Genomic DNA, 14,730 nt, shown 5'->3' on the forward strand with positions numbered 1-14,730 from the left:
TGTTGTGCCCTGTTCTTGTACAATCTGGATGGCTGGTGACTGTCCTTTATAATATCTCCTAATATTTCTCACAGAAACATGTATTGGTTTATGGTTTGTTTCTGAGGTTGGAGGAATGTTAATCTGGGTATTCTATTGTTATAATAGATCACAGCCCAATAAATTCATAGCTATATTAGCCACATATGGTTTTAACTTTCCTCTCTGTCTTTCTGGACCTATACATTCGAGCCATCTTGCACTCTGTTTCACTTGAGATATTGTTCCAATCCCTAATAGCTGAACATTTACCTCCTGAAGAGGCCAATTTGAATGCCAAAATTCTGGTACAATTATTGTAATGTCCACACCCGTGTCTACCAAACCTTCCAAGAGAACACCATTTATTTGTATTTTTAATTTTGGTCTTTGTTCTTTTATAGAAGTTTGCCAAAAAAATTGCTTTATGGTTTCTCCTGAATTTCCTGTTCTGTCTGCTACAGCTGTTCTATCACCCCAAGCAGCCTGGCTTATTCCAATAGGCATTTGGTTATTTAATTGCTCTGAGAAGGGGTTTCTTCTATGGTGGCAGGAATGGTCTGAACAGAATTTGCTTTGGGGGCCTGCATGAGGCTCCTCAGGGAGATTCCTGATGATAGAGGCAAAGGATTACCTTGTCTGTCCCTTGTTGATCTACATTTGTTAGTCCAATGTTTACCCTTACCACACCTTCTGCATAATACAGAAGGGAGGGGCATTATATTACCATTGTTCCTTGAATAAACATTGTTTCCAGGAACACTCTGTTTACATTCCCTTTTCAAATGATCTTGATTACCACAATTAAAACATCTGACATTATTTTTTTCTCAAATCTTTTGACATCACCTCTCCTATCCACATATCATGGTTATGAGGCTCAATATTGTGTCCTTGATCCAATCCTCCAATGGTGCTGATCTTGCCTTTAATGGCCTGATTATTCTTTTGCATGCTGCATTTACATTCTCAAAAGCCAAAGATTCAGTTGGTATATGTCTAGCTTCTGAATTTGGTATCATTATATTTACTGCTGAAGACAGCCTTTGTAAGAAATCTGTGAAGGATTCTCTGGGGCCTTCTATAACTTTTGTAAATGACTGTTTTTTTTCTGTTTCCTGAATTCTGTCCCATGCATTCATGGCTGCCATGCATCATAGAATTAGGGTTTGGTTATCATATAAACTTTGTCTTTGTATATCTGCTTAATCGCCTTCTCCAAGAGGCTGTTCCTGGGAAATTTCCACACCTCTAGTCCTACATTGTTGTTCTATTGTTTTAGCCTCCTCTTTTTTCTTTTTTGGTTTTTCAAGACAGGGTTTCTCTGTGTAGCTTTGTGCCTTTCCTGGAACTCACTCTGTGGACCAGGCTGGCCTCAAACTCACAGAGATCCGCCTGCCTCTGCCTCCAGAGTGCTGGGATTAAAGGCGTGCATCATCACAGCCCGGCTAGCCTCCTCTTTAAACCATGTTCTAAATTGTAACTGTGGACCATCCTCTAGGACAGCTTTAATTAACTCTTTCCAGTCCCGAGGGATAATTCTATTAGAAGTTGACCACATGTTTAACATCTGCTTTACAAATTGTAGATGAATTTCTAAACAGTCTTATTAAATAAAAAAACAAACAAACATGGAGCCAGATAGAGGGGTGAAAGCCTGAAAGATCAGGGAAATAAGAAAAGCCACAGATAATCTCACCTCACCAACTCCACAGTTTCCAAAATGTGAGTTACTTCTGTCTACCCATGCCTATATACCTTGCTGTTCTGCCATCTGATTTGCTCTCTCTGTCCAGCTACATCACTTCCTTTTCCTGCCCAGCTCTGTCACTTCCTGTCTGTCTGTACAGATCTCCAAACCTCCATGGAAAACTCATATTGGAATTTAAGGCATGTGCCACCACACCTGGCTCTGTATCCAATGTGGCCTTGAACTCACAGAGATCCAGACAGCTCTCTGCCTGCCAAGTGACAGTATTGAGGGCATGTGCTACCATTGCCTGACTTCTTTGTTTACTTACAATGGCTGTTACTGTTCCTTTCATCCCCAGGCAAGTTTTATTTATTAAAGCAGAAATAAAATATCACCACATTTCAGCTCAAATATAATATCACCACACCTCTCCTAGAAATCAGGCCACACCCTTCACAGCAGAAAATTAGAACTTGCAGACCTTGTCCAAGGTAGGGAAGGAAACAAACCCAGGTTCTCCCCTTGCCATTGCAATATAATTTTATAGCCCTAGCTTGTTAGTACCTGCTTTCCCCATGTTTCCTGTCATACAGACCAGGCTCAACTAGGTATTGTCTGGAAAGTTGTAAAAGCCAGAAATGTTTTTTTAGAGGATTCCTCCAAAGGCTCTCTCTGTAGGCCCCCTAACTCAATGATGTAATGATAGCTATGTTTCTTACTCTTTCAAGCTGTCCCTCTTAAGGTTCTCATAATGCCTTTTCCCACCAAATGCCCAATCATGGCTCCCCCATGGTTTCCAGGGAGGTTCTCTCTCCTAATAAAGTTCACTCTGAAGGGTAATTGTTATCAGCTTCTTTCTTCATGAGTAGAAATTCTTGTTATAAAGATGTTTGCATCATAAAAGTCATACTTAAATCAGAGTAATGAAAACCATAGGCCTAGAGAAGGCAGGTGTGGAGGAAATGGGGTTTTGTGAGGACATTGCTGATTGGGAGCACACTGTGAAACCATGTGTTCTGTTTTGAAGCAACTGCTGCTACTTGGCTCCAGATGATGTGGGCCCAGTCTCCAGACATTCTAGTATTCAAGAGAGGCTAGAAATAGGGATATTCAATGTGACCCTTCTCTATCTTGAAAATTTGGCAACTAAATCAGTCAATAAAAACAATTAGAACACCATGTCTTAAAACAAAATCTATCTATAGCCTGACCCAGCTTACAGAGTCTTCATATGTGATATGAGTTAAAATATTTTTCTATTGTATTTGTCAAGCTTATGCCATTAATTATGGTGAGCATTCTTTCATGTTATTTTGGATGTTTTACATATTTACTTAGAGACCAAGTAAAAGGCTAATTTAAGCTGAATTCCTTTTTCAGCTTCTTATGAAATTCAAATCAGAAGAGTCTAATAAATTAGGTTACATGATTTTCATGGGAAAATTGTAGATATGATAGCAATATCACTCATTGTTAACTGTGTCTGGGTCTATACAGAATCTGAATTTATACTTACATATAATGATAGTTTGATTTTCATAAAATAAGTATTTCAAAGATGTCTTAGGAATGCCAGTGCCTTGTACAGACCCAATGTAATTCACTGGAACAAAGTATTTACACCCATATTCCACTGCCACTGATGGGAGGTGGAAAGCTAAAGTCTTGCTTGTTCATGGAGTGGAATGAGATTAAACCCTTTAGAATGCTGTGTAATAGTCTTAATGAGCGATCTTTAAAAAGCAATTACAGTGCATTTTCAGCAGCCTCTTTCCTGAACAACAGTTGTGATGAGACCATTTCCCATGGTAATGGTTTAATATTATTTCTGAAATCAGTCTTATTTGAGGAATGTGGCATGAAAATGGTCTGATTACTAGTAAACTTATTTTCCAATATGTCTGTTTAAGTGATAAAACTATAGCCATTTCAAAATATTTTTTTTCTAAAGACTCCTTTGGGATGAATTTAATATGAAGGCTCTGCTTTGAAACTCATTAGCAGTAAGCCTGATTTTTTAGGCATGGAGATCAAGTTTCAGCATGAGGCATGTGAGAATAAATAAAAAATATAAAGCAATAATAATAGTGGTAATTACAAATCACTCCCAAAGAAAACATTTGCAAGATGACTCCAAATGTCTCTATATCATTATTTTTATTTCATTCTTTAAATGCCAAGCTTCATTATGCAGCATAACGCCCTCTGTAATAATGAAAACATATGAATTAATACCTAAAATAATCAATATGGAAATTCTCATGTTATTAAACAGTACTAGAAATTGGGAGAAAAGATATCAATTTTGCATTTCCAATTTACAGGTGTCATAGAAACAGTCTCATGTATTCTGTGAGGCTTGCAAAAGAGACATGAAGTCCCCCAACCTTAAACCTTTGCTGTATGTACCAAAGGCATGTTGAACATCTGCTGTTTGCAAAGATTGCTTGTATTTCTAGTAGTATTACAAAATGATACTTTGGGCAAGTCAGTGAGAGAAAAGCCTGAAGCAATATATTGAAATGGGGCTCTGACCTTCCTCACATATTTCTCCTTTGTATCCAGGAACACAGATGCAGACTCCCATGATACAGGTGCCGTGGCCAAAGCACGTTGGGTCGATGCATTGTTCTTCTGGAACATCACACTCAGGTCCCTTCCAGCCATTCCTGCAAACGCAGTGGCCTTTCTCATACTCTCCATTTCCGCCGCACAGTACTGGGCATGAATCTAAAGGTTGACAAATAATGTTGTAATGTTTTTATTTCAAAAATCTCACAAGAACAATTCTATATTGGTTCTAGTAAATCATTTTTGGAAAAAAGTAATATTTTCATCTTACTCTTTATTAAATCACCTTATAATCATGATTAAAGACAGAATTTTCTTCGTATAGAAGTGGGATAAAGATAAATTATGAAGATTTCTGAAGTGGAGAATAAATACTTGCTTTTGATCTTATTGCAATGTCAAAACTATTATCACTGCTACTATTTTAAGCTAAGGGTTTTGTCTCTTAGATTTTTTTTATTTTTTTAAATTTTTCCTTAGATGGTTTTTATTTCATCAAATACATATATACTACATTTTGGAAGCTAAGTGTGTATTAAATACTAATAAATAGGGTATTATTCAAATGAAAAACATCTTGTAAAGGTTGTGCAAACAGATTCACAGTGGACCTTCCTATCAATAGACAGACTTTTATTAGAATACCTCTTCTAGTTTGTCACTGTGTGTGTTCATTTTAAATCCATAAGGTTTTTGAGGGCAGTGCCCACATCTTTGGTTTTTCTTATATATCTTTTAAAATACAAAACCCTTCTCCATTTCACAAGATCTGTTATGGTACAGGGAACCTAGCAACTGCTTTAGAATTCTCTATTCAATGGAATTTAATCTACATGAACAGAGTTGTTTTTTTTTTCCTCCTAAGAAATCTGAGATTAACCAAGCAGACCAGAAACTTTAAGACTACATTGAAAATGAAAAGGAAGTATCTGCAAAATATTAATTCCAATTCTAGAGTAATGCATGGTCCAATTTATCAAAAAGATTTTTAAGAATTAATTAAACTATGTGCAAGTGAATGAAACAATAAACATTGTTAAGTTTAACTTTTGAGCTTCCATCTCTTATATTGTAAACCACATATCCATTTAGTGATTCATCACTACTTCCAGTTATGATGGTGTTTTCGAATACTGACTTTTCCTTTTAAACTCAGACTGTCATGAATTACTTTATAAAAGAAATATAAGCAGTATTGACTCAGATAATCTAGGTTCAAATCTCAGCTGGTATTTAATGTTAGGCATTTCCTTAACTGTTCCTTCTGAGGTTCTTTCTTCGCTCAAAAAATGGGGTTAATAGCAGATCTACTTCATAGCAATAGTATAGGAAAGAGGAATAAAAAGAGGCGAGGAGAAATGTTTGGAATGCAGCTGGCATACTAAGTGCTCAGATTTCAGCGACAGCTGTTGTAGAGCACTGCCACTGATGTTGCTGCTATAACTATTGTTACTATCACCACTATGGGTTCTTCAATGACAGTTCTCTGTTGTTGGAGAGCTTCTCTCCAGGTTCCCCAAGCCCCGCAGTCCCACAATCCACATATAAAATAATCACTCAGACGCTTATATCACTTATAAACTGTATGGCCGTGGCAGGCTTCTTGCTAACTGTTCTTATATCTTAAATTAACCCATTTTTATAAATCTCTACCTTGCCACGTGGCTGGTGGCTTACCAGAGTCTTTACATGCTGCTTGTCCTGGCGGTGGCTGCAGTGTCTCCCTCCTCAGCCTTCCACTTCCCAGAATTCTCCTCTCTCCTTGTCCCACCTAATTCCTGCCTGGCAACCTACTTCCTGCCTGGTTACTGGCCATCAGTGTTTTATTTATATAGAGCAATATCCACAGCAGTTCTCTGAAACAGTGTTTTTCAACTTGTGGGTCATGACCACACAGGGGGAGTCACATATATAACCTGCATATCAGATATTTACACTGCAACTCATAACAGTAGCAGAATTATAGTTATGAAGTAGCAATGAAATAATTTTATGGTTGGGGGTCACCACAACATGAAGAACTGTATTAAAGGGTCACAGCATTATGAAGGTTGAGAACCACTGTTCTAAAACAATCAGAATCATAGCACAACATTACCTCTAGCACAGTCAGGTCCAAGGAATCCTGGGAAACAATGACAGTGTCCAGAGATACACTCTCCATTTCCATTACAGTTGGTTGAACAGTCATCCATTATTTCTAGTAATACAAAAGAAGAGAAAAATGAATCCATGTTTAGGTTAGAGATATGATGTTTTAAAAGTTTCAGGAATTAGTTGTCTATAGTAATCTTGTCCTCTGCTGTCTGCAAAGCCCTTATTGCTCAAAATTAGATGGCAAAGACTTCTGCATGGTGTCATATGCAGTAGATTATTAAACATGGTTATCAATTTGGTGAATTTTAAGAGAACAAAATCCAACTTCTCTCTAAAGTGCATAAAGGGTCTGTATAAATTGTATTCTTAAGAAGCATTCATTATAAAGCTAAAAAGGTATCAGAAGTATAAGACATTTCTCAAAAGCAGAACAGACTTTAAAATGCAACCCATAAGACAAAGACTACTGTATTTTTTATACTTACATTGTAGCAAATAAAGTTTCTCTCTAGCAATGTGGACTATTTAATATACTATACCATCTTGACAGGTTAAATATGATAATCAGTAGTTCATTTCCATTAATAAGTGACAATGGCATGCTTTTAAAGTAACTGTTCATATTAAATTCACCACCTGTAAAAGCATTTGAACCTAAGTATTTTGCTGAGAAATGCCTTCTTGACTGTAAATGCTTATCAGTTCTCTGCCACTAATTTTTTCAATCCATTCTTACAAAATAGCTTCCTTCCTTCCTTCCTTCCTTCCTTCCTTCCTTCCTTCCTTCCTTCCTTCCTTCCTTTCTTTCTTTCTCTCTCTCTTCCTTCCTTCTTTCCTTTCTTCCTTCTTGTTTTCTTTTTAAATTCTCGCCTATTAAAATCATTCCACTGACTTTTCTAATTTTAATTAAAGAAAACCTCCTCCACTTGGTATCTTTGCTTGAATGATGAGAATGAATAATTGCAATGAAGTTTGAGAAGTGGCACTTGTATGAGGTGGCCTGTGAGTCCCTTGCATCAGGAGAAACATTGTGTGGCACATATAAGACAGATTCCTGGACTTTTGTTCTGAAGCTCCTGAATCTGGTCTGAGGGATCTTGTCCAGCAAACTATAATCTACCAAGCACCCTGGGCAAATATGTAGGTACTCCCACATTAAATCATTGAGAGCAATGTACTTTAACTAGTTTACTATATAGTTAGAGAGCCGTGGTTATGCGTTGGAGTTTTTCCCCTGAGCAGAATAAAGAAATAAAAATGGTATGAGCCTATTTTAGATAATTTTTAAAGAGTTTGGAAAGGATTTAGAGGCTGCATGGATTATGAAGACACAATCCTTAGTTTGTTTAGGAAATATATAAGCCTCCGTTCACTGTCATTAAGACAAGGCATAAAAGTATAAAACATAATGGGTATGCTATAGGGTAAATGATGTATATATTTTTGATTATTTGGGGAAAATTTACTTGAGTTTAATTTTTTGTTATTTTATCAATTTTATTTTATGTATGAGTGTTTTACCTGCATCTATATACATATGTGTCATGTGTGTATTGGTGTTTTGAGGCTAAAAGAGGGCATATTCTAGAACTGGAGTTATGAGTGGTTGTGAAATACCATGTGGGTGCTGGGAATTGAACCCATTTCCTCTGCAAGAACAACAAGTGCTTCTAATCATTGAAACATCTCTTCAGCTCCTTTCAACTTTCTTTGTGGAACAGGGATGGAAATGTATCTGTTCATTCTAATATTAAACAAGTAGAAAAGTAAAGATATTGACTTGCATGTGCAAAAGGCAAATACACTGTTTCATATGAAACTGATGGCTTGATATTTGAATGATAAGAAAATATCTAAAAGGTGAAATTCCTTTGAAATAAAGTGAAGGTAAAATGTCCCAAGCATGGTTCTTGGTTGACTAGTTTTTGACAGGTTAATAGCTTGGTTAGTATTTATAATTTGAGATGAGGGGTTAAATTAAAAAGAAGAGAGAAAATATTCACAAATATTTTATGTCTTCTAATTTCTCTAAATCAATCTTCATAATTTAATGACAATCATATTATTAAAATTGTGTTCTGATTTTTTTCATTGCAGTGAATTCTAAGAATATACTGTTAGTGACAAAGTAATGATGTTACTGAAAATGTATCATTTTCCTAAGTTAACAAAAATATTATGTATTGTGAAGATGTAAGATCAATGGAGTTTGTCTCAGTATGATTTTTATTGCTTTTCTAATTACTGCTTTCTACTCTCTCAAGGTCTTCAGCATCGAGTAAAAATAGAACCTAATTGTTATCAAGAGCAGATGGTCTATCTATTACCAGTCAACACATCTTCCTAAACATATGGCTGAACAGGTTAACTAAAGGATAAAGTGGTTGAGAGCTGTAGAGAAAACTGACAGCTGTAAAAGATTTTCCCTTCTTTTAAAAGGCATGTGTTTTATGAAAATTCAAACAATCTGATGCTCTGTCTACAAGTTGTTTACCCTGAGGACTCCCAAATTGCTAAAGAGCTCCACTTTCTTCACACAAAGGGTCAGGGGGGTGAGTTTACTGAGAAAACATGACAAATACTGAGTTGCTTCAGACTAAGAAGGGTGATGGTGAATAAGAGTGGACATAGGCATTGCATTTAGAAAGATCACACTTTAAAGGGCCATTTGATTATCAGACCCAAAGAAATCTGAAGAAAGGGCTTGGAATGACTCAAGTTATTGTTCTCAGTATTCTCTAAGTCTTCTTAATTTGTATTTTGAAGTTTTAGTGGCTCTAGAATCAATTGTTCTAAAGATATATAGTGATGTCAGTCTTTCTATTTTAAGAGGTATTTATTTGCTGTTATTTTATAATCAAACCAATTAACAGAGCCTTTATTTCCTAACTATCTTTCTCTCACTGGGGGTAGAACCTTGGGAATCATACATGTTAGGTAATTACTCTGTCACCAAACTACATCCCTAACCTATTTTCTGTCTTAAGGTAGGTACTCACTGGTTTGCCATAATTGACTTTGAATTCCCTTTTTAGCTTATGCTGACCCTAAACTCACAAACCTACTTTACTGGCATTACAGGAGTGAGTTATCCTGCTCAGCTTAACAGGGATACTTTTACTTATAAGCTTTCTCTCTGAAGTTGTTCATCTATATAGTTTTTTAAAACAGTATTATCCAGGAAATATTTTTGTTAAGAACATATAAAGGGCTGCATGACAAGTATCCTAGAATATCAGCAAATACTGGAGAGCTTTAAAAAAAATTTAACCAATATTTTAACAACAAGAACAAAAAATAAAATGTTACTCACAGTGACCTTTAGTGAATAGTGACTTTAAGATGGAAGGAACAGTATGTCTGAATAATGAAATACCTTTTCCACCAGTGCCTTTCTAGAGATATACTGTAAATTTAAATAACAGCCAGGGCAGCTTACCAATTGCTGTAGTTAGCACAAATACTTGCTCCATCTTTTTTCCGTCATTGTAAAATGCCAGATACCAAGGTCCTTGGTCCATATACTCTATGAAACCTGTCTCCTGAAGGGATGTTAAGATCAGATTCCTTGGGGAGTGCTGGATGTCATCAGAGCTCTTAGAGTCCTGTTTTACCAGTTGTTTGCCATCCATTAATTTCACAAAATCAAACTGGAACAAATACAGACACATATATAAGCCTGAACTATTTTTTACTTCTGGACATATAACCATCTTTAACTTCTCACTGACCTATTCAACATATATTCCTTTGCTTTGATAGTTAATTCTTAAGTATATTTGAAATCAAAGGCATTTGTTAGTTTTATGAACTTCTCAGTTTGGAACTGCTCAAAGTAAAAATTGATTAAAAGCAAACCCCTAAGAAATAGAAACAATTTTGAGTATTATGTGTATGAGAGCTGACATTTTACCAAAGCATCTATCTAAGAGTAGACACTTAATAGCATATTCTGCTCAGAAATGTGACCTTGTTAACAAATTTAAAAGGTTTTACAGTTTTTAAACCACAAATAAATGAAACATTATAAATGACAACATTTATCACAATTTACTTTCTTTGTGGGTATATATTTAAATATTCAAAGGCCACTCTTTCCCCCAATCATTTGGTGAGCACGTTGTTTTACACTTTCCTGTTTTGCGATTCACATTTGAATGGCATTTTGATTCTTCCTGACTTGGCCAGAATATCAAGTTTGATGCTAGCCATCACTGTTAGGGGAAGTATGGAGTGAGAATTTAGTTCTTTTAAATTACATTTTAGATAGAGCATCATTCCTAATGGGTTAATGCAGAAAAGAAATAAGCTTAATAAAAACATGAGAAGTATGTTATCTAAAGTTTATGAATGAGCCATGGAAACTGCAGAGGTTTTACATATTTGAATTCTTATAAATGATTGCTTATAGAAAAAAATCTGTATGTAAGATATAGTCTGCTTTTAAAAAAATCTTGTGGCTGATGTGCTTTCTGGGACTGGGACAATGGTAAAAGGATAGACAAAACCAGTGAGGAAGGAACCAACTCTAGAGCTAACTAAGATGAGAGGGCTGTGACACTCACAGTGATCTTTTCCTAGGAATCAGGAGGTCAATTTTAAAGAATGTTTCCTTCAATTATCTTTTTCCAAATATGTTCTGCTAAATGCTATTCTTTATTTCTACATGCTGTGTTTTCATTAAAGTGTGATTAGTCTGGATAGTTCTTTGTTACAAAGATTTTTCTGCCTTCATCTTTGACTCCTATAGTATTCACAAATCACAACATTTGAAGTGCTTGATATAGTACCCTCTAAAAAGATTTAAGAAAATACCTATTATATCAAATACCTGAGTGTGTGTAGGTGGAATATTTCTTCTGCCATAAATTCCCAGCAGAGAGTCCTTGGCTAAAGAAATATTGAATTTCAGATATATAGGATGGTGGATAGTAATCTGGAAACGCCAGAATAAGCCCGGTGGAATGGTCTGCATGACTTGTGCTCCAATGTCAACTTCGCCAGTGTCAATTGCTCGTCCCTTCTGAAACACTGGTTTTAAAAAGAGAGAATTATACATACAATGAATCTGAATTTATAAAGCAAGGCTTTTGAGCTTTTCAAGAACGGATGTATCAAAACAACTTACTCAGCTTTTCTTCCTCCCTCCATCTTTCAAGCTCTTGCTCAAATTAAATACCTTCTAAGGGGCCTTTTGTGGCCAAACATTATGCCATGCCCTCTGTTAAACTCCTATTGTGTTTATTTTGTTTAACACAAATAAGTATTTACTGAACATTATCTTGATAACCGTAGGAGTTACAAAGATGAGTAAGATGTAGTTGTTGCTCTTATTGGGTTTTGGAAATCACTGAGGGAATGGGACAAGTATAAAAGCAACTATATTGTAAAGGAAATTAACTGCTATGGGTATCCAAAGGAAGGAAAAGTATTTGTTTAAGTAATGTTTTATATTCCTCTTTTCATGCTCTTTTTTTTATTTTCTCATTGTAATTACATTCCAATACACTGCGTATTTTATTTATGTATTACATATTACCCATTTCCTAGGATATAAGTTAGGCATTCTGAGTACAAGGGCTATCTATGCCTGCTTTGTTCTTTGCTTCATCCTCAGTATGTAGAAAATATATGTGAATGTATGTAAAGATTACATATATGTATATGAATGATCAGTTTATAATTATTTAATGAATGGGTGGATAAGTCATAAAACGGTAATTATGGGACATGACATTGAACATGAACCATAAAAGAAACAGAAGACTTCAGCATAGCTTCAGAAAAGATGCTAGAACATGGGAAGGGAAGCTTGCACTAATCAGTGCTATAAAATTGCTATCTTAAGGTTGTGAGATATGCATATATAAAGAAGAGTTCTAAGTAGAGTTGGATAGAAATAATGACACATTTTCTATATTGTCTTGAGAGCCAGTCAAAAGGATTTGATTAGTAAAGCTAGCACAGAATAGAAAGAATATCTGGGAAAGTCACAAGGAATCATATTATTAACTCTTTATCTAAATGAAATCTACTATACATGTAATCCTTTGCATAACTATGCAATATAGCTTAAATCAAATTTCTCATCTGAGCTAACAATGCTCCCCACAAGTACAAAAGACGATCTAACAAAAACCCCAATATGAAGTATGGGAAGCCCTCTTTTTGACTTGGGTGGGGTTGTACAAGAGAGTCCCATACAGCTTGTTGATACTGACCTTGGCTGCCCCCTAGAGGTGATACTTAAATCTTTGTTGTAAAGACACCATGCACTTTATATACAAGGCTCAAAGGCCCCTGGGCTGGAAATGACCTGAATATCTCCTCCCTGAAAACTAGCTTCCATGGAACCATAAGGTGCCATTCAAACTTCCAAAGAAAGGTGGCAACTGGCAGTCCTACACAGCAATGACACCTATCAACCACAACAATAATGTGCATGGCACAATAACCCTAAGCGTGCAGTAGTGACGTATATATCTTGGTAGTAACCAACAGGCCTTACAATTTGTTCAACAACAGGGATACAATACCTGGTACTGACAATCTAGCTAACTACCCATGGCTAGTGATCTCATAGATCTTTGAGGAGAATCCCAAACACCACTTCACTAAACCAGCATTATCCCTAACTACATTATACACAGAAAAGTGTAGTCCTTCGCTCTCATCATGGAAACTTCTCTTTGCAACAGACAGAGGCCATTACAGCAAACTACAACCATTCAAAATGCACAGTTGTCCTAACAGATACATCTACAAAACACTCCCGCACCTAAGCCTCAGGGAACACTGCAGAAGAGGGTGTAGAATGATTCAAAGAGCCAGAGGATCAGGGAGTTTGCTATGAGATTGTGTCTCTTAGTAATGTCAGAATCTACACCCATAAAGTTTCACAAATACAACTGCCTAAACATGAGATCAACAAGGTTGTTAAATAATAGACATAACAGTGTAGATGGAAGAAAACCCATGAGATCTCAATTCCATCGCCCCCCCCAAAAAAAACCCCAAACTTCCCCCCCAAAAACAAACAAAAAATTAAAACTATAAAACTATAGGCAACTAAGGAAATTTGAGAGGAAGAGAAATATTCTTCTCCAGGGAAGAACATACTAATTGGTTATCTAATACCAAATGGTCAGCCCTAAAGACATACATACAAGTAACGTTAAACAGACTTAGCCAGTTAAACTTGGAATATATGTATATATACATATACTTGTGTGTGTGTGTGTGTGTGTGTGTGTGTGTGTGTGTGTGTGTGTATACAAATAAGAATGTAATAACAATTAATGAAAAAGAGGCCATGAATTTGAATCAGAGCAAAGAGGGGACATATGGGAAGGTTTGGAGGGAAGAAAGGGGAGGAATAAATGATTATATTATAATCTCAAAAATAAAAGAAAAAAATAGGATATATTTTATTAATTGTTTAATAATTATATGAGCATACATTTTATTTTAATCATATTTACTCCCCACCTTCCCCCGAAATCTTTCAACTAAGTCCATATTATGCTGCCACATACAGATTGCTGTGGGTCTATCATCAGAGCATGGTTATCCTTTCAGGGACCATACCATTAAGATAACTGGCTCGCCCTACTCCAGAGGCCATCAACTATCACTAACTCCTCAGGTAGCGTTAGAGGTTTGTGAGCCCCTTCCTGTCTACACTGGAAAGACTAGCTTGACCTTGTGCAGTTCTTGAGCAGACAATCACAGCTGCTCTGAGTTCATGAGTACCTAAGTTCTGCATTTCCTAAAGAACACTGTTTCATCACTGGTATCACCAAAGTCTGGTTCTTACACTCGTTCTGACCTTTCTTCCATGTTGTTTCCTTTTTTTGTTCTTTGGATTTTGATCAGTTGCAAATTTCTGTGTTAATTACTATGCACTATACAAAGATGCTTCTCTGATGAGGCCTGAGAGTTACAGTTGCAATTGTCTATAGGTCTTGAGATATATATTTAAATGGAATTTTGATACTACGTCCATTTAGGAAAATAATTGTATTAGGGTCACTCATAGGGCCTATGAACTCTTCATCTTTTTGCTCTTGATCATATTTATAGCACCAGGCATGCCTTTCCACTATTGTTCCCATATATTGTTAGGCTGGTCGTTACTGTAGCTCACAAGGTTGACAGCTGGGTAAGATAGTTGATTCTTCTCTCCAAATAGATTATATACAACTTTCTGGTACAATAAAAATAGCAAGGAATCTTTCAGGTCAGCACCAGCTTAATTTCTCCACATCATATGAGCAAAGTTTATGGTGGCTTTAGCAATAAGGTCTTATTATCAAGTTTTGGTGGGCAATTACAAACAATGGCAGTAGCCT

The 14,730-nt window shown here is 36.0% G+C and overlaps 1 protein-coding gene across 4 annotated transcripts in view; it reads right to left on the reverse strand.

The window, feature by feature from the left end:
* Tenm1 (teneurin transmembrane protein 1) overlaps nt 1-14,730 on the reverse strand; it is an 829,897-nt gene that overhangs the window by 248,182 nt on the left and 566,985 nt on the right. For all 4 annotated transcript variants that reach the window (XM_028881639.1, XM_028881638.2, XM_028881636.2 and 1 more), the window contains 4 exons: nt 11,211-11,410; nt 9,819-10,029; nt 6,381-6,482; nt 4,247-4,441 (listed from right to left, as the gene is read on the reverse strand). In XM_028881639.1, the coding sequence (XP_028737472.1) occupies nt 4,247-4,441; nt 6,381-6,482; nt 9,819-10,029; nt 11,211-11,410 (708 nt within the window). The remainder of the gene's footprint in view (nt 1-4,246; nt 4,442-6,380; nt 6,483-9,818; nt 10,030-11,210; nt 11,411-14,730) is intronic.

The sequence above is a fragment of the Peromyscus leucopus genome, chromosome X (assembly GCF_004664715.2).
Source record: "Peromyscus leucopus breed LL Stock chromosome X, UCI_PerLeu_2.1, whole genome shotgun sequence".
Lineage (NCBI taxonomy): Eukaryota > Metazoa > Chordata > Mammalia > Rodentia > Cricetidae > Peromyscus > Peromyscus leucopus.